The 20,844-nt window shown below is 40.8% G+C and overlaps 1 protein-coding gene across 2 annotated transcripts in view; it reads right to left on the minus strand.

The window, feature by feature from the left end:
• SLC6A11 (solute carrier family 6 member 11) overlaps nt 1–20,844 on the minus strand; it is a 96,072-nt gene that overhangs the window by 14,777 nt on the left and 60,451 nt on the right. For both annotated transcript variants that reach the window (XM_030501037.1, XM_030501038.1), the window contains exon 8: nt 478–581. In XM_030501037.1, coding sequence (XP_030356897.1) covers nt 478–581 — 104 coding nt within the window. The remainder of the gene's footprint in view (nt 1–477; nt 582–20,844) is intronic.

The following is a 20,844-nucleotide window of genomic DNA, read 5'->3' on the forward strand; positions in this document are numbered from 1 at the left end:
CCAGTTCTACTGTGCTCTAGCGAGGAGCCAGTCAACTCTGGTAAAAGGGACATTCAGACCAAACTCAGGTGACTTTTAATAACAGCTTTTTGTAGGATTTTTTTTTAAAAGCATTATTCAAAATTATTTATTTAAAATTTAAAGATATTCATTAACGATCAAATATTGTACATACATGCAATTATATATGTATGAACTTCTGTATATTATACCTGCAATTGTGTATAGCTGTGTGTACTGAGTGGCTTGTGGCTGTGCAAGGGTCAGGTATGATGAAAAGGGATGAAAACACCAGATTTTGGAAAAGAGTTCCTCTGAGACAATTATATGAAACATTATAGATCCCTGTTCTACAAAAACTTGAGCATGTGTTTATCTGCAAATAGCTAAAGGAAAAGGAAAAGTACTTTGGAGTGAAGTATGTGGATGCTTCCATCACTGAAACCAAATGTAAAAGTAAAGTGTGGAAGGTATTACCTGTAGCAGTTGTTGTTATAGTTGTTGTAGCTTCCCAGGGCTGTCAAGCACCCCAAGCAGATGGCGTAAGAGAAAAATATCTGTGTTCCAGCATCCACCCACACCTGGAGACAGAAACAAACCGAGTGGTTAAAAAAGGTCAGGGAGGAATCACCTTCATGCGTATCCTGTCTGCAAACCTGCAGGGGCAGCTGTGCAGGGTAACAGTGTCCGGCAAAGCTGTTACACATCACAGCCTCAAACATGCCATGAGTTACACTGCCCTCTCTTTCCCAGTGATGCAAATGAGGAGTAACTCGGTCTTTGCAGGTTCAACCTAACCTAAGTAGAAAGAGAGACAGAATTTCTGGAGAAAGAACCTCACCCAGCGTAAGTTCTTTAATGGATTTATTAACACTACAGGGTGTTAGTAACTGCACCTGAATAGAATCTTCTGCATTGATCTCATTCTTATTTGATAATTATTTATTCAAATTTAAAAACGTAGTGTAAAAAAAATACTCTGAAGACAAAAGATGCCATTCATAGATGATATTCAGATTAAGCTGGGGAAAGAGAAGGATAACTTATCCAGGGAAAGGGTTTTTAGCAGTACTTAATGGCCCCAGTTAGGCATCAGGATCTGCTTGTTCTGGTCACTGTACAATTAATGAATAAAAGTTCTATAGAGCTTAACAAGTAAGTGGCTTTCCAATAGCATTATGGCAACATTTATATCCTGAAGTGAAGTAAATACTAAATTCTAAATCAGAGAAAAAAAAAACCAAATCAGGAAGCATGAGCTGACCCAGTGTGATTATTCTCCTCACAGCAATCTCAGAACATTGCTATAACATGCAATTTTGTTGACTTCATAAATACTCCAACAAACCAGCTCATTTCATTTGACTAGAGGCTGGGTGTGTTATTACTGGAGGTGAATATACTCTTTTAACTCCCGATCTTGCCATGAGAGCAATGTGAAGAACCCACATCGACACAGCTGCGCTATTATTTCCAATCCAATAAATTCTGACTCCTGGTTTCCTGGGATAAGAGCTCTGTAAGGTTGGGTTTTTTAAAGCAGAGCAACCAAAGTGCTTTTCAGAGAAGTAACAAAACACTGACTGATAACCCGGGGCAATAGCTGTGGAACCATTAGCTACTGTAAGTTTGAGACAGGAAAGAGGTAATGCAGGTAATGATTTCATGACTAATAATAGTAATCAAATACTCATAAGTATATGAAGGGGGTGTATTTGTTTTACATGTGATCAAGTGGGACCTTGGTCTCTGGATTTGTTGAGAGTGTTTCTGTTTAGGACTAACATTAAGATCACATTTGATTTGCGTCAGTGGCTTAAATGGTTTCCTTGCTGTCATACTGAATAAGACACAGCTGGTTACATCTCAAAGTTTCACCACTTGGTAAGGAAAAAAACTGCCCAGAGAAAGCCTTTTGACAGACAGGCTCTTTAACGAGAACAGAAGCTCCCAAAAAAGCTGTAAGTAGCATAGGTCAACTGAGAATGCACAGTCCTCTTAAGCAGAAACAAAAGCTAGGGAACTGGATCAGCACGCGGAGAATCTGCGCTTCCCTTCCGCCTCAAGTTCTGCAGAAGCCGTTGTGGCAGCGCATTGTCCAGCACTCAGATGAGCAATAGCCTTTCCTGTTGGCATTTGCCAGCTCCACACAAGCCTGATTATTCCTTGGACAGCAAGTCCTAGTGGAAACCGGGGCAAAGAAAAGCTGTACTCTGAAGTGAGAACCTTTGGAGCTGCTGGAGAGCAGAGGAACAGAGAGCACGTTCCTCTGGAGGTCCTGTGTACGTAGCCAGAGAAAGATGGAATTCTGGCCTTAAAGGATACTATTTCTGTCAAAGTAAACAAATGTCCTCTAAAGACCATGTGATCTGACTGTGATTCAACATCACAAGTGGCAAATACTTTACGAGAAACACTTTCTGTAAGCAAATGTTCACATCTTCTATAGAAGTTGAATCAGATTGAAGAGCCCTTTTGTCTTTGGTGCACTGTATGACATCAATCTAGAAATTCCAACAGAACTTAAGGGCCAATGTTCAAACACGAAGAAGTCATTTTATTTACTGAATGGAATAACAGCATCAGTGTAGGGTTTTTTGGGTTGTATACTCAGAGAAACAGTAATGCTGAATTTGTGATGACCATTAGTATTTCTATTTCAGGTTTCTGAAATGGCAAAAACATCTACAGCTGATCAAGGAAGTGGGAAATAGGGAAATAAATGTAGAAACCACAGGTAGATTTTTGGCAGCTGGCAAAACGTGAGCTGGACTAACTGTTGTATTTCTGTCTCAAGCCTACCCATGTCAATGTTTTAAAACCATGCAGTTGATATTACAGGTCAGTTCTTTATCTCCTTGCCCCAACGGCTAGTGCCCATTTGACGTTTAGCATCGGGCTGCAGTACTCATTTAGGGCTGGAGAATTCCTTGAGGTATGTGAATTGTTATTACTCTAAGTTCACACCCAGCCTCAGTCATTCACAAACTGTACCTCAGGGGAAGTTGTTCTCATTAGAACTTCTAGTGGGTACAGAGGGGCTGCTGTAGATACCACCCACAAATCCAGGTGTCACCATCTGGCTCCCAGCAACAGAAGCACTGTCAGTTATTTCTGAGTGCTCAATTAGCATGGCCTGGCTTACACTGGAAGTTGCATCGTTTTCCAAGTACATGGAATGAACGTAGCACAATTCTGCAGAACAATGGAATTCTGAAGGACAGAGACAAAACACTGCCAGGAAGCTGCAAACCAAGAGATCTGGAGCCAGCATTGGTGAGAGGCTGGGACAAAAGGAGTATGTTTCTGAAATGAGATGGGGCTTGATAGGTTTCTGGCATGAGTAAATACCAGAGGAAAGGACCTGCACCAGAAAACACCTTGTTCATGCTTTATAAACCTTTTACCTAGAAGATCCTTTGGTTAGTGGTAATTAAGCCAATTCGCTGGTATGCATTCATAAATTTGGGATTGACAATGTGTTACAGTCTTCTATTAGCTTGTACTTTAAAAGATGAAGGCATTTCTTCTTACTTATTTTCATCTCATATTTAAAATGTTTCCATGCCAAAACAAGACTACAATTACAGCACAAACCCTCTGTTTATTATACCCTAATGTTTAAAAAATCCAAACGCCAAAGGACAGAATCTCTATAGCTACTGTGCTTCCATGTTTTGCACCCATGGTACAGCCACTTTCCAGACGTGCTGGGCCCAGCACTATGTTAGCAATAGTATGGGCAAACGAGAGGAACACAAAGGCCAGCTCAGAATACAGCAGCACAGCTACTGCTCTGACTCTTGCACAGAAATGGTTCCTGTTGGCTGGGAAGAAGGAGCTGAGCTCATGCGATGAAGCTCTGTTCCCAAAGGGAGAAGGCAAAGTAAACAAGCCTCGCCTCTGCAGCACTGTCTGCCTTCTCCAAGTAGAAATGAGGCAGGACAGTGAGAGGCTGTGCATCTCTCCACTTCCCATTGCCTGGGTGGGAAGGGGAACAGCAGAGCTGTCTGTGCCCTGATCCCCATGTTGGGGCTTTCCCACACTTCACTTTGCAGCTTTCCTGGTTCACACTGTTAGCTGTGAGCTCACCAGCAGCGGCCTCAGCTCTGTCCTGCTCATAACTAATGCTGGTACAAACACAATTCCACACAACAGAATAAACAAGAACATCTTTTACTACAAATGGAAAGCCTGTTTTGTAAAGCCCAGCTCTCAAAAGCCAGCAATACCCAGATATTAAGTCTGCTTGGGTAATCTTAATTTGGCCTTCTTGGGTGCAGGTCTAGGACACAGCCTTCATTTACATGACTATTCTCTCTCTGCCCAGGGAGATGAATCGAGCTAGTCAAACACAGGATCCTGTTGTCTGGAGGATCCCTTGCCTCTTTGATTGCCATGATATAGCGCATGTAATGAATGAAGAATAAAGAAGGAAGAAGGAGGATGTGCTGTAGTGAAGACAACAGAATAGTGCTCTGGAGAATTAGATTCTTTTCATGTCTCTGCTGTAAAGTTTCTATGTGATGTTACATCCATAAATCACTTAAACCAGCCCCTTCTCAAAAGTTCATTAACTGGGTAACCCTAATTTAATAGGTGTCCAAAGGGAAGGGCAAAATTACTGAGCATTCACTGTTGCAACTAAGATGCATAAAAGCCATGTTTGGAATAAGTAAAAAAATCCAAAAAGCACCAAAAACCTCCACAGTATAAAAAGCCAGGTCTGGAACTTCAAACTGAAAATCCCCAAAAGACTGATGGCCTCTCATTTTAGTCTCACCATGTACCTCTCTACACCAGTAAGATGGGGTCATGCCATACACTGAGAACAGAGTAACTGATCTTTATGCAGCACATGGACAGTGCAGAAATGGCTGAGCCATTCTTTGTGATGCCCCAGGTCTGGACTATGTGCTGTACATCTACAGGGCCAAGCAAGGAGGTGAAAGTATAAACCAAAATCCTGCATCCCTGTCCTGAAATGGGCTTAGCTGATGCTGTACTTGGATAAAGCAGAGACCTTGGGGAAATCTGTTATGTGTTGACATTGATTGTTTCCCTAATTCATGGAATACAAATGAACATTGCTCACCTAAAGGACTATTGAGACGTTGCAGGTTTTTCTCTAATTTGTACCTTCCTTTTACTTTCCATACTCTTTGAATGTATTTTCTATACACAGCTATTATGGAATCCAAGGATAAACTGACTTTAACTGGGACTTCCACAAGCTTTTAGAGTCATGCCAAACAGCTGAATGGAGCTCAAAAGGTATAAAATTGTTTCATGGCTGGGGAACACTAATAATGTTAATAATTAACAATGGGATAATGAAGCAGTTATTTTCAGTCTGATCCTGATATGTTTTTTTAAGAAAACATATTCTGTGGTCACCTGGAAAGCTTCATTTTACACCTCAGCTAGGAAGCTATGAATGAAATTGCACCGTTCTATCTCATTGTGCATGTCTCTGCATATTAGTCTATAGGAAAGATGTGAGATGCCCAAACTGCATGTTGAGGACATTTGTGAGCAGAAGTGGGAGGGTTTGTTAAGAATGCGATACTCGGAAATCCCGTTTGTGGAAGGTTTTACATTCACATCCAGAGCCAGGCACCTCACACCTCTGTGATGGGCCCTGGAGGAAGACAGGACCTGGCCTGATACCCTGCCTCTGCCTGGGAGCATCTTGGTTGTGGGATGGGTAGTGAAGCTCTTGGGATAAACACCAGTTTATGGTTTAATTTTTCAGTCTCTTGTTCAAATAATGTTAAAAATAGGAAAACCAAATCACCTCAACCACTTCCTATACTTCAAATGCCTGTCTCTGCCTCAGTTGTGTGTGTGCATCCCCACAAGCCCCTGCACATGGGGACAGCAGACTTCTAATTGTTGATCCACACATCTGCTGTGGTTGGAGGGTGATTTTTTTCCTCTGCTCTAAGCCAACAAAGAGGATAACCACCGTATAACACCAGTGCTGTTGTTACTGTGGCACTAAGTAGGAAAGACCATGCACAGGCCTGAAAGATGGGATGAAATTTATACCAAAGAAGACCAGAAAACCTCTAAAGAGCAAGCAGTATGTAGACAATCAAGTATATGCCTAATTACACACAAGGAAAAGGAGCAGGAATGAATAAAGCTGCTATAGAGCAAGCTCACAGCTTTATACCAGACAGGAGAACAGTGTTGAGGATGTCATTACAACTGGCTATAACCCGTGGCAGGAGAGATGTCAGGATCTCCTCCCCCTGGAACTGCTCTCTGAACTCCCAGAACCAACATGGATGCTGAGGTAGCAGCTGTGGGTTCTTGATACTAGTCTGGACTTAAACACAGGCTTTAGGTGGCCATGTATTAGAGGTTCAGGCTTTGTGCATGCAGAGAAACCCACATGTCACCTGTTCTCTTTTTGCAATCTTCTAAATTGTATTTCCCAGATTTCTTAGTGGCACCAAACCTTGGGGTGCTTTGGTTCAGGTGATACTTCAGAGAGTTCTCAATGTAACAGCTGATCTCAAACATCTGCAGCATCCATATTTCTCCAACCGTAACTAGAACAACAGTCAAGCACTCTGAGGATTCTTCATTAAACAAACCGTGTCTATTGTGTATGTGTCTTTCCATGACCATTCCTATAGTCTATAGTTAACGGATCTGCCAGAAGTGATAAACATGTGAGGGCTGCTGCTATTTGTACCCCACACTTAAGTTTGCTTCCTTGAATATTTCTATCAAAATCAGGGAATTAATTTCCCAGTGGTGTCTGAGTACTGGCTGAAATATGCATCCCGGTGGGGTAGCTGCATCAATATGCACATTGATTTTCACTCTTAACAGGGAGACTGAACACCCACTTCAGCTGCAAAGCTCAAAGCACCCTTAATTAGAGTGGTTAATGACAATTATAATGAAGCACTCTGAGAACATGGGAGATCTTACAGGCCAGTTAAATGCTGCTCTCACTCTTTAAAACATGATGTTCCAAATGTTGATAGTCATTTATTTCCCATTCTGTTATCAGAGAATAAGCAATCACTTTGGAGTTTTCTCTTCATTTAAATTATTCACTACTTTTGATGAATCTCAGCAGTGTTTGTATTTGAAAAAGCAGTTTTCCTTTGGTTTCAAATAAGAATTTTAAAAATAAAGCCTTTGCTGTCAGGATATAATAAATGAAATTTCAAGGTAAAGGCACAGAACACTTGCAGATTTTTATGACAGGAAGAATGCCTGAATAAAATGACCTGTTGCCAAATAGACTTCAATATGAACATTACTGCTGTCTCAGTCCTACATGTCCTGACAGGTTTCGTGTTCATGTGCCAGTGTCTCTCTCAACGCCTGGGGAGTGTGTAGAAAATGTCAGAAGCTCATGTCAGCTATGGAACATCTCCACCTATACTAGAGCACAAGGTTCAGCATTTTCAAGCTGGCTTCTAAAGCACAGGCTTTGTGAATCTATAGTGACAAGCCACCTGGGGTCAGATAAGCTTTCTGGATGGTTCATGTGCTGTAACAGGCAAATTCAAGGGGTGGAGGAAGCCACAACAGGAGGACTAAACCAAGATCAGCAAAAAATAAAACCAAAATCCATATGCAGTGTAGGAGAAAAAAAGAGAGAGAAGATGGAGAGCAAACAGAGACTGAAAGCCAGTCACGGACCTCACACAGGGCGGCCAGGATAAAGATCTGAGCTTCGACTTTGGTACATTCTTTCATTGTCATGTAGGTTTAGACATGACAGGACTGTAAGGAACTATGCTAGTTCTCAATCTTGAAGTAGCACCCATACGTGAAGAGTACCCCATCAGACATGAGGGAATTAACAATGTGTTTAATTATAAGCATTAACAGAAGTTGTTGGAGAATTAAACCATTTCAAAGGAATCTGCCAGCCATCACCCTAACCTTGGCTTCTCTCCTGCCACCTGAGTTAGATGAGAGGGTTTAAGGGACCGCTGCCTAATACAGCCCCAAGCACTGCTACAACAGGTCAGAACAGGTCTAACAATTTGACATAAAACTGCAGGAAGACCTAAAATTTACACTGAGCAAAATATGACTAAAAAATGCAGTTTCTAAAGACGCTGGGAAAAAGCCGGAGTCTCCATTTCACCTTGTCCTTTCATCTCAGGTAGCCTGGGTATGTCTTTTCTACCATTTCACCATTAAAGACTGCTTTCAGTTACTAGCTAACATAACTGACTGAATAGGCGCTGCAGTGGAAAACCAAGCTGACCGTCCTGCTGTGACTCCACAGAAAACAATAGCCTGAACTTTCCAAGGCAGAGAGCGTTACCAGTTTTTATCTATAAGACTCTTTTTTCCATACTTAGATCCCATGTCTCTTAAACAAATGACAATCTTCTCACTCAGGTGAACTTTTGAAGATACCAGGAATCTAAGAATTATTCTACTGATTGAAGTGTGCCTACGCAGTATAGTGCAACTGTGAGAGTAATTTCCAGAACGTTTCTTACGTTGCTGTTTATTACATTCCTCTGCTACAAGTTACATTTTTATGTATATATGAATGCACCTTCTAAGAAAAATTATAAAATAGGCAGTGGTGGACACTGAGCATTTTACTTTTGATCTTACTCCAGTGCAAGTAATCTTTTTCTGGCTTTCTCATTATGAAGAACATTCAACTACATCTCAAACTGTTACACTTGGCATGGTGTAGCATAGCTGGCAACAGCAGGAGAGAACACCAGGATAAGTAGACTGTTGTGTGATGGCTGGATATAGATACACTGGAGGGAAAGCAACAGGTATATGTGAGGCGGCTTCTTTTTTTGACACTTCCTCTGTCCCTCCCTTGCTAAGCAGGATGCAGAATGCTACACATTCACACAACACCCCACCAGAAAGACAGATTCATTTGGGATATTTTCAGTTTCAATGTAGAATGCGGTGTCAAATGGATGGAGAAGAGGCCAAAGCATCTCTATCTGCCCTGGAGGCTCTGGTGAGCAGGAACGTGCAGCGTGTAGATCCTCGTGCAAAAGGTTATACTCTGGACCTGCCCACAACTGAAATCTCTGTTCAAAGGCATGAAAACCAGAATTAAACAGATTTAATTTATTCTCTAGTCACTCTCTGGCAATCAACTGAATTTTTTTCTTCAATAGCTGCTAACATCAAAATCAGCTGAACATCTGTGCTATGCAACTGAACAAAACACAGAGTTCAGTTCAAAGTACTGGTCTACTCTCAAAACCAACCCAAACAGAAGATGCAGACATTCAAAGTGTATAAATCCATTCCCTGCATTCATTCTGCTCTTTTTTCTGACTATATATGTCTTATTCCAATGAATCCTGCAGACAAAATCATACAGGGAGGAATAAAGTTTATTGTTTTAATTTTCCCACATAATCAACACAGTTATTATAATTGCATAGTTTTTCACGTTTGGTATAAAATAGCAAAAAAGACTGATTTTCAGATCTTGGTATATGGTTAGTTTTTAAAAGTATCTACACAGAGTTAATTAAAAAAAGACACATTTATTCAGAGATCAGACAAAAAGATGTTTCACAAAATTAAACCAGTTAATCCCAGGGGTCACAAGGAAAATCTTTTGGCTAACTACGAAAATCCAGCTTCTCACTTGCAAGTGAAATCTTGGCACAACCAATGAGCAAAACAGACTGTCCAAATGCAATTTTAAAGTAACCTTTCCGAGTAGAGTATTACTTTAATGAAAGACACAGGTTAAAGCTGAGAACTTATATGACAACCCTCACTATAAATCATTGTGAAAGACACTGCCCTCAACAAATATACTTTCAAGAGTAGTTCAACATACTTTTGGTATACTTCTATTCCATTAAATATACTCCTTTAAAAGAAAACTTCCAATGTCCAAAGTTATCCAATCTACATTTATAGAACCTATGCTAGAAGTGTGATGTAGAAAAATCAGGACATAAATCAGACTATCCACTGAAAATGCCCATGTCCTCAGGCTACTTGAAAGTGACAACTGTTCAGACACTCCTCAATGTAAAAGAGAGCTTAGCATGATGTTTTACAAGGGAAGCACAACTCCTCCAGGCTTATCCAGATGGCACGAATAGTACTGCAATATCCCTCTGTTATCTCCGTGCAGCCTTAGTCAAGTCCAAGGAATCATGGCTGAGGGCAAACCTGGGGTCCCCTGGTTAAGGAAAGTGAAGTAAAAACCCTGCTGGATCCAAGCACGCTGGCACCAACTGTGTTGCCTAAAGTAAATAAGCTCTTTAGCCCCTGCCCCTGTCCCCAGATGCCTTCTTGGGAGAAAAAGAAGAATAAAAAAATAGAAAAAAAAGTAAGAAAGAAAAGAAAATAAAATCCTCTTGTTACCCTCTCAACATAATGGGCAACATCATGAAATGGAAACCAAACCAAAACAAAATATGAACTGTGAATTGCGGAGAAGCGGCAAAAAAATGGTGAGTTTTGGATACAGGGCTTAGTTTGTTTCTGAAGTTTACTACCCAGGGGTTTTGAAACAACACAGCTTCTGAAAGCACAGCCTTCATTAGAGCAGGAAAACACAACTTAAACGGCCAGGCAGAAAATGGCTGAATTAAGCTCTTTTTTCCCTCTCTTTAATGGTAGTGATTCTCAAAGGATTAAAAGTAGGTTAGGCGAATAATAAACCAGCTATGTTTCTAGTGTCTACCTGACAACAGCTTTTGTGGAAGTGAATAATTACATGAAAATCACTTCCTTTCCACCTCTCTTTGGGATCTCTGTGGGTTGCTAGGCAGTCTCTCTCCTACCTTCTGCTAATGTTACTTACAGATGGGATGAATACAGTATATTCATTATGAGAATGGTGAGCTGAGGGGGAGAAGGACCTAAATACTTAAAGGTTTGTTTATTCATTGCTGCCTTTGGAGACCAACACTATAGCTCAGATTACTTTACACATATTTAAATGCTAATTTTCCAAGGCATAATTGTTAGCCGAGTACCACCCTGTTCAAATGCAACGGGACCTTCCTCAATACAGGAGCCGCACTAGTAGTATGTTTCTGTGTTGCCAGCCAATGTTGAAAGTCAGGTGCTGGAGCAAAGCATACTGAGGTTCCTTCTGGGCCTTGGAGAAAGAATTCTTTCACACTCTGACTGCTTTTCACAACTGAAATAATGTTTGTTAGGAGACTGGTTTACTTTCCTGAACTCTTTAACCCAAAACTTGGGAGATATCTTGATTGCTCTGGCATGATTCCAAAACTAGAAGCCACAAAGTGCTGTTGTACTTCCCTAACATTCCAACTTTGCCAAAGGAAAAATCCCATCTACAGTGGTATTTATGGGCCCAAGAATTTCTCTGAACTATCTTCATGATAAAAGTTTCCAGTCTGCATTTACAGTCAATCGTTACAACAGTTGCCTAGAATGCATGTAAGGAGAGAGTTGTCTCATAATATAGAATTTTCCCTGGAAATACATTCAAATTTTCCATTACTTTAGTTCTGGAGCATAAGGTAAGGAAAGGGCTAACAAGATAAGATACACAAAACATTTAAGAGATATTACTCATCTAAAAACATTTATGTCCCTATGACGAACATGATTTCTGGGGGGAAAAAAAGTCACTGAGTAGCTGGAACAGTTCTTTTGTGTCTGAGTGATAAGAAATGAAAATGGTCTTCACTAGTAGCTTCACTGGTAGCTTAAATCTGGGAATCTGACAAGTGGGAAACCTTTTAAAAAGGTATTGATAAGAGGCAAAAATATCATTAAGTCCCAATATTTTGGGTGCAGCATCTGCTTTTTCACTGACTCATTCCCTGTCACTGCATACCAAGTGTACATGGAGTTTCTGTCATCAACAAAGCCTGCTTGTACTGACAGCTCTTGCTGAGTGAGAACTGTCCAGCATCCTGGCAAGGTGAAGCCATTGACTGCTGGAGCATCTACATGCTCCAGTTGTGCTCTGGAGCTGTACTCCAGCTCTTTCGCAGCATGCCTTAAAAGCATCAAGAGTTTTCTTGTACACTCACACTACCTAAAGCTTCAGGCATCTGGAAATAAGTTAATTTGTTTTTTCTATGCATGACATGAAAAAGCACCAAAAAATAGCCACTGCCTTTCATTCTCTTTTCAATAGTGTGTTTTCTGTCTCCTAAAGACACGAGGCTTTACCAGGACTTTTTGGGGGGTGTTTGGGAGTTGGGGCATGCTTAGTGTAATTTCTATGCATGATAAAGAGAGATGCGAATGGAGGAAGTGCAGGTCACTAATTCTAAACTGAGGGTGTTGATGAGTGTCCCTCTTTACTAAGACACTATCACCAAATGCTCTCAGAATGAGATATTTGGCTGCTCCCACATACGCTACATGGACAGTCAGAAGAGTTTCAAAGTATTTACACTGCCTTGCATTGAGGGATTGATGAGAAAGGGCATCCTGGCTGATTTTCAGAGTATTCTGAATCCAAATCAAGATGTTTTTAAGGTTCTTTTTTCTTCAAATATTCGGTTAACACAAAATTTGCCAGAAAACAGGGCTCTGGGCTTGGTTTGGGGTTTAGGTTTTCAGGGGGAGGGAGAGGAGGAGTTTCAGAAAGTGTGGTAGGGCTCCATATCCTCTCATTTTGAGAACACCTAATTGCTATTACAGAGCTGCTTGACTGCAATATCAGTCATAAAACAAATCCTTCTCTGACAGCTTTTTTGTTGACTGCTGTTACTTCTTTAAGATTCTCATTCAGCACCCTTGAAGCCTGAGGAACAGCGCAGATATTAAGCATACTATGCAGCCCTGATTGCAAATACTTTAAAAAAGGGTAAATGTTCTTGTCCTGAATTATTATCCAAAGAATACACTTCCTTTAGAAATAAACTATACTTATGGTAAATAACATTAGGTTAAATGTTATTTAATCTAACTTCATTAAAATTAGTAATTCTCAAGAATTCTTTTTGAGCAATCTTCTTAGGAATGCTTACCTTTGAAACTGCATTTCTAACAAAGTATCTAAAAGAATAGAGTTTGAAACAGAAGAAAATACACTTACAGAAGCATAAAAATTATTTGATCTTAAATTCTTCCTTTTACTGAAAACAGCTTAACCCTGACGTTAAAGGGGATTTCCATTCATTTCTGCAGTTTAGACACTGTCCAAGTGCCCAATGATGAATGCTAAAATGATACATCAACCCTGACTGAAGCAAAGTTTGACTGAGAAGTAGAATGCTGTTTACTGTATATGTGATGTTATTTAAACAGTTGTTACTGTAAAATGCTGATCCAAAGGTTTCAGATGTATTGAAGCAACTTAGTGCCATGTATTATTCATAAGTACTAATAACTAGAACACATATTAAACGTTAGCAAAAATAACTGACATACATAGTCATATTGAACTGCATATGAACCGCTCTTAAAATAGACGCTAGATTTCTTGAAAGAAGCATTTCCTCATTCTTGAATACTCTAGTAACCAACCAAAAGCCTTTTGGTGTGTGTAAACCTGCAGCTCAGAGACAGACAGGCTGTAAAATCAGGCAGAAGTGGAACTCCCGTGGTGCTTGAGACCATGGCAGTAGCATACCTGTGATCTATTCCACTTCCAATGGTTATACACCCCACAGTTCCACAGCAAGGTCATGCAAAATCATAGAATCCCAGACTGGTTGGTGTTGGAAGGCACCTTAAAGCTCATCCAGTTCCCACCCCCTGCCACAGGCAGGGACACCTTCCACTAGAGCAGGTTGCTCCAAGCCCCTGGCCTTGACCACCCATAAGTTCTAGATTCAAACATGAAGGAATGTGAATGCTCAGATTCACAGAGCAATACTGCACTGATTTTTAATTGGTTTCTGAAAAGATCTCCCCTTTAAAATGTTCATTATATCTTTGTTCACTTCAGAAATCCCTTTCATGATACAAAAGATTTTGCTGACTGCAAACATCTTGCAGAAGGAACTCTAACAGCGGTATTTAGGTATTAGGACAATTGCAGTAATTATGGTAAAACAAGCATATACAGAGATTCTACCCTCATATACACTGTTGCAGACAGAGGAATCTCCTGTTTCAGTCACTGCACAATCTGGTCTGAGGACACTTGATTTGCAGATCTGAAAGATCAACAGTTAGTATGTAATGCATAGCTGATGTCTTCATTCTGCCTTTGCATATGCACACAAAGATCTCATTGCCTCCTGATGAAAAGAACTGTGTTTGACTGGAGAGGCTGTGGCAAGGGATATATGAAAGTGATCTGGCTCTATGTACCAACACTATGATCTTTTCCAGGTTGCATTCTGCAATGAGATCTAACAAGTCTGCTTTCTTCCTTAGAGTGGGGTGTGCAGAGATTGCCAGGCACTGTCAATACTGGGAAAGAGCAGACAGAGTGGAAACAGCTCTCTTAAAACTGCTCTTCATTTTTACATGTTTGTGCCTTGCTTGCTTGTTGTTGCATTTTCTACAGTAGCAACACCAGCTGTTTGGGGCAATCAATGTGCTACACATTTGATTCACTTTCTCAGATTAGATGGGGTTACATTACTGCCTTCCTCAAACTGTGCTGGGAAAGCTGACATTGAATCTCAGTAATTTTTTTTCAGGCTGCAGTTTCTACTCATACAACCTCTTTTTCAGTGACTACAGTCAGCAGGTGATTGTGCTGAAAATGATCTGTCCCTATTGACTCTTCATGGAAAGCAGAGAGTAGCAGTCATAAAAGCACAGCTTCCTAACCCCCGGCATTGCCTTTCTCCAGCCACTGCCAGAAACATAAAAGCCCAAAGACAAATGAGGCAGAAGTCTGCAGTGTTGACATGCCCAGAGGTGAAGAACATATTTCCCCTTCTCAACTACCCTGGCGCAGTGCCACGGGTGGGCACCTCAACATTGGATTCTGGCCCAGCTGCTGGAATTGTGCCACTGGCAGCTGCGCTTCCAAAATTAAGAAACCAATCAATTTTCTGTAGCATTACCAGCCCAGAATTCATCTCTACTTCCAGAGCCTGTTCCCTCTGTCCCTTCTGTTCCTTCTACACTTGGCATTCAAAAGATGAAAGAAGCTGCTGGTGAAGCTTAGAAACCACAGAATCCAATCAAGAGAAGTTATTGCTCCTTGACATGGTTTATCCCCAGCCCAACTAAGTCTCAGGCAGCCTCTAGCTCACTCCCATCACTGCCTCGGTGGGATGGGAGAATTGGGAAAAAAGGTAAAATCCCATGGGTTGAGATAAGAACAGCTTAAGTGAAATAAAAGAAAATATAATAATAATAACAACAAACCCAATAATAATAAAAGGAAATCAAGAGAGAGAGGAACAAGCCCCAAGACAGACAAGCGATGCACAGCACAGAATCTCCCCACCCACTGACCAATGCCCAGCCTGTCCCCAAGCAGTGATCGCTGCCCCCGGCCATCCCCCAGTGTCTATACTGAGCCTCTGGTCTGGAATACCCCTCTGGCCAGTTCAGGTCACTGTCCTGGCTCTCCTCCCTCCTGACTCCTTGTGCCCGTCCTCACTGGCAGAGCCTGTGACGCTGAAGAGTCCTTGGTTAGAGTCGGCTCTGCTGAAAACCACTCAAATAGCAGTGTGTTATCAACTCTATTCTCAGCCTAAATCTAAGCCACAGCACTGTACCAGCTACTAGGAAGAAAACTAACTCTATCCCAGCTGAAACCAGGACATTCCTACCTTTTCTGGAAGTGGTCAGCGCCCATGTGGTTGCAGGTGATGTAAGCCTATTCTGATTTTCAAATGCATTTTGGAAAAATCTGTCACCAAAAGCTCTTTAGGAAACCAAACATCTGTGGTTTGAGAAAGAAAGTCATTGCTGGAAAAATAACTTATGAGAAGATAAGAAACACCAGATTAGAGTAAAGGAATAATTTTTCCAGTTGAGTGAGGTCACCAATGGAATAATACAACCAACAACCTGTGCCTTTGCTCTTCAGTTTCTTCTCAAGTCACTGAGAAAAAAAGGGTGACACAAAGCTGGTCAGACTAGCAAAGATGATCATTAAAAAAGAAGTACATCCATACAGAGTAGGGGACAACCTGCTGGAAGGTGCTGACCATGAGTCCACAGTGTATCCTTGGGCCAAATAAAACCAACAGCTTCCTGGGCTAAGCACGAGGAAGAGTGTTACCAGCAGGTTCAGGGAGGTGGGTGATCCTTTTTCTCTGCCAAGCACTGTTGAGACAGGTCTATATTGCTGTGTCCAGTGCTGGGGTCCCAGTTCACGAGAGACATAGACTTCCTGGAGTAAGTCCAGTGAAGGACTACAAATATGATTAAAGGGACTGTTGCATCTAACATATGAAGAGTGACTGAGAGAGCTGGGACTGCTCAGGCTTGAGATGACTCCTGGGATTGTAACAACATGATACAAAAGAGGTAACCAGTGTCTTCTCAGTGGTGCCTGACAGGACAAGAGACAAACTGGAACACAGGAAGTCCCATCAAAATGTAATAAAAACCTTTTATTGTGAGAGTGGGCAAACACTGGAACAGATTGCCCATAGAGATCTTGTGGAGTCACCATCCTTGGAGATGTTGGACATGGTCTTTGGTGGACTTGGCAGTGTTGGGTTTACAGTTAGACTAAATGATCTTAAATGTCTTTTCCAACCTAAATGATTCTATGGTTCTATGATCCTGAGCTTTGGGAAGTGAGGTTGGCCTAGAAGATCTCCTGAGATGCCTGCCAGCCTCAACTATACTGTGATTCGGTATGAGAACAGACTGAGTGGCCTGGAACTTCTTCAGTTTAACAAGTCATGAATGGGAAGCTAAATAAGAGTAAGAATACTTTGTTCACTGTTACTTCCAGTGCAAGAACTTTTGAATAATCAGATGAATTTTCTAGGAATCCAGTTCCAAAGGAATGAAAGGATGTAGCTCCTCCTGATACAATTCGCAGACCTGTGAAACTTGTTGCCAAGAGATGTTGGGGATACTGAACGTCTTCATGGGCTCTAGAGGAGATCAGAAAACTACATGGAAGGGAAATCCATTGAGGATTTCTGAACATAAAAAGCCACGTAGACCTCAGGAAATCACCAGAGCTGAAAATACCTGGCCATCCGAAGAGTTCAAGGGGCAAATATCATACATTCCCCTAGGAATCCTCTTAGAACCATTGCAGAAGACAACATACTGGGCTACATTAACTTTGTTCACGGAAAGCTTTTATGTAAAGGGTCATCTTCTATACTTTCAAGCAAATAACATAGTTCGATGCTTACTTTAATGCTCACTGTTCTGCAGAAAAAATGACCACGGTGAGTTGACTGTCCATTCCACAAACTAACATTAAGTAATTGTTTTCTCACATCCATTTCTATAATTCTCTTAAACTCTTACCAGATAATGCCAGTACCCAAACAAGGACTGTTATGTTTCCATGCCTGTAGAACTTCTGGCGCAACTTCCCCCACCAATCCATGCACAGGATAATGAAAATGATGAATAATTGCTACCAAAGGATTAAAGATATAAATTAAACTATGAAACTGTAGCAGTCAACCACTAACGTTATTTTTCCATTCAAATAAGCATATTCAAATAAATTCTGACTAGCTGGCATATATTTAATCTTATTTTATAGTAGGGACACAGGAGACTGTACCTGCAGGGTAGACACCCCGGGACAGGGAACTTGCCAGTAGAAGCTGGATGGAAATCCTCCAGCAGAAACAAGCTGGAACCACAGGTTATATGTGGACTTATGTGTTTAATAGTTCACAACTGACCTATCCATAATTAATGGAATTAATTTATACTTTCGGCCTCCCACATCCTCCAGCAGTGAGTTCCACCAGTTAGTTATTCATTGTGTGAAATAACACATTCTTTTGTATTTCTGTAAGCCCACTACATCTCCATTTTTATAGCCTTTTGCCAAACCCAAGGCAGGGTTCCAGTAGGACCTCCTGAGTTACTGGCTGAGAGCCACACAAACAGGGAACGGTGCCTTGGCTGCAGAACCACAAGGGCTCTGCTCCAGTTTCAGGTCTCACAGTGTGTAAAAGGTTTTTGGTTTGGGTTTCTTTTGCCTTTTCACAAAAACCCCCCACTAGTGACTGCTGGCTATACACTGCCCTATAGAGCTACCTCTGCTAGTTACAGAGCAGATCAGTATCTTAAGGAACATCACAGAAACCATATGGTTCTCTGAAAAGCTATTCTAACTACTTGTCTACAATAGCACCAAAACAGCGGTCCAGCTTCCAGCTGGTATCCACTGAGTAGCTCTACTACAGTTTCTTTATTTTAAAAATATTTATTGCCTACAGACCAAAAGGAAACTTTTTAAAACATTCTTCACTTTAACAAGAATGTCTCTAGAAAATCCCTCAACCGAAACCAGTATTGAATAAACCACAGAAAGGTGCCAAGTGACAATGTATTACCTATCATTCTGTTATTCAATTACACGGTTAAATGCAGACAGCATTGATTTCACACTGCCCACATAATAAGCCAAATATTGCCCTTCACAACCACAGTCAAACCTGAATGCTGAGGCAGAATAAAGAATAAAGGCACAATTAAAAGTTAATTATCTTTTGCAAATAGTAATGTCAAAACAGAGAAAACTGAAATCTTGTGCAACATACTTCTTCAAGTATTGATACTGACAATACAGATCAACAATCCAAAGTGACAGACAAGAAAGTATATTATATTATTATAATTTAATCTTATTTTAGTCACTCAACAAAGCTACAGATATGGATAATTCCATCCTAACTCAGCAAAAATTGCCCCAGAAAACTAAGACATCTAGTTGATCTAGAGCATTAAGCACTTCACTAAAACATCTTAAATCCTCTTTTCATTTGAGAACTGACATTTTCTGTTTAATACGATTTAAGACAACAGAATAGAAAGGATTCAAATTACTAGCAAGATGGTCAAACACAAATATTATTTCACTTCAGCTACTTCTGTGCAGAGGATACGTACTGGGATAAAAATACAGAACAGAGGTATGGCTACATTCAATGAGTGCAAAGGACAGCCCACTGTCTTTTAATTGCTGCCCAAACCAGATGCTCAGGGAAAGACCACAGGAAACATTCCCCAAGCCAATAAATTCCAATTTTATTCTAATTGATTAAACTGTATCAAAGCATTATATGATTTTACATGTTCAAATGACTTGAGTACAAGGCAATGGAAATGCTCTTCAAAGGGGGCTTTCCTCTTTCCATTGTCCTCACTAGAAGCCTGCGAGACCCACCACCTCCCTTACCCCTGCCACAGACACAGGTAACCAACAGGCTTCACACTGCATCACTCTGATCCAGGAGCTCTCAGAGAAACTTTCAGGGTTAGAGCATTTTGGCCCTTGCCTTTGGTACAGCCTTGGTGTTTGGCGCCTTACTTTGTGCCATTTTGTGCAATCACATTCCAACTACAAACAGTTATTTTTATCCAGTTGTTTGAATGCAGAAGACAAGTAGCAGGAATGAGTCAAGGATACACAGAACTGTCTATGAGAGCCCAAGGAAACACACAGAAATGAAAAGCCAATAAATGTCTTTAAGCACAATTAAGCCTAAATGAATGTGCCCCCACTGTGCACAGCAAACCCAAATGAGTTGAAACAAAAAGCTACATATTACTTCTCTTAGTCAAAACAGAACAGCAATTCGAGGAGCAAAAGTAAGAATCCATTAAGACTACCTCACAGCTAAACCTTCAGAATATCAGTTCTGTGGCAGCAATGCCCAGTAGTGAAGTGTTTCAGAATATTGAGCAGTACGGTTTCCTCCTCAAGGAGTGTATGACACAAACCCAGATATATTTATTCACTGCAGTCTCGATGGATCCATATTCACAAGCAGAAACTCTACTTCCTCGTCTTGTAATCTTTTCCTCCTTGTATTTCACCAAAGATTAAGTACTGAGAAAGGAATAGTCATTAACTAAGGCATTTTATAGAATCCTAGAATAACGAACTTAAGTTTTAAATTAATTTTTCCCCACACTCTTGATTTGCATGGAAGTCAGAAGCCTCCAATCCTGAATGTGATGGCCAGCTAGAGGTGGGAGGTCTTGTAGCATCTGCAACAGCCGGCAAGCACTGCCATCCCGAGTGTGCAACCAAGACTCCCAGGAAGGAATCTGGTCTGGTACATAAGGGTAGGTAGACAAACCACTGACTTGTTCTGTGGACTTGGACCAACCTGATTCTGTGGATGAAGAAGTACGGCCATAGCTCTGCAACTGGCAGGGTACCATCACATTGCTGCAAAGATGATAACGTGGTAAACACCATCTCACTATGTGTCTCAGAGTTAATTACTGGTGAATGGTAGCTGGAATTTGCTTGGAACCAGACCAAGAACCTGGTACCTACCCAAGGTTATGTGCCAAGAATCTCTGAGATTCCTCTAGCAAGCTTAGAACAACAATTTATCCAATTATCTCACATCTGAAGATTTTTACCTTTTTTTTTTTTTTTTTTTTTTTTTTTTAAGGAGCATTTTGGGTTTTCCGGGTGTTCTCAGCTCCAAGTAGTTGAGACTCCACCTAATTGTTTAAAGAAGCTTACATCACTAGGTAAGGAGCTGCTAATGACATAAGGAGCTGCTAATGACATCCAGCTCCATAAGCAGCTCAACAAATAGAAAAAATCAGAATGAGTTCCCTTGATAATCTTTATAAATAAAGGCAAAGTAATAAACCAGACTGGTTTTAAACCTTCAGGCATAAGCTTGTCATCTCTTCCCTGTGACGGATTTGTCTTGGAGAAGTTAATTTTGGAAACAAACTGATATGCTAGGTTTACTTAAAATGCTTATCTGAAACATTCGAAGAGCTGATGTGCTGGTAGGTGTTTTTCCTAACACC

Source organism: Strigops habroptila, chromosome 11, assembly GCF_004027225.2.
Source record: "Strigops habroptila isolate Jane chromosome 11, bStrHab1.2.pri, whole genome shotgun sequence".
NCBI lineage: Eukaryota > Metazoa > Chordata > Aves > Psittaciformes > Psittacidae > Strigops > Strigops habroptila.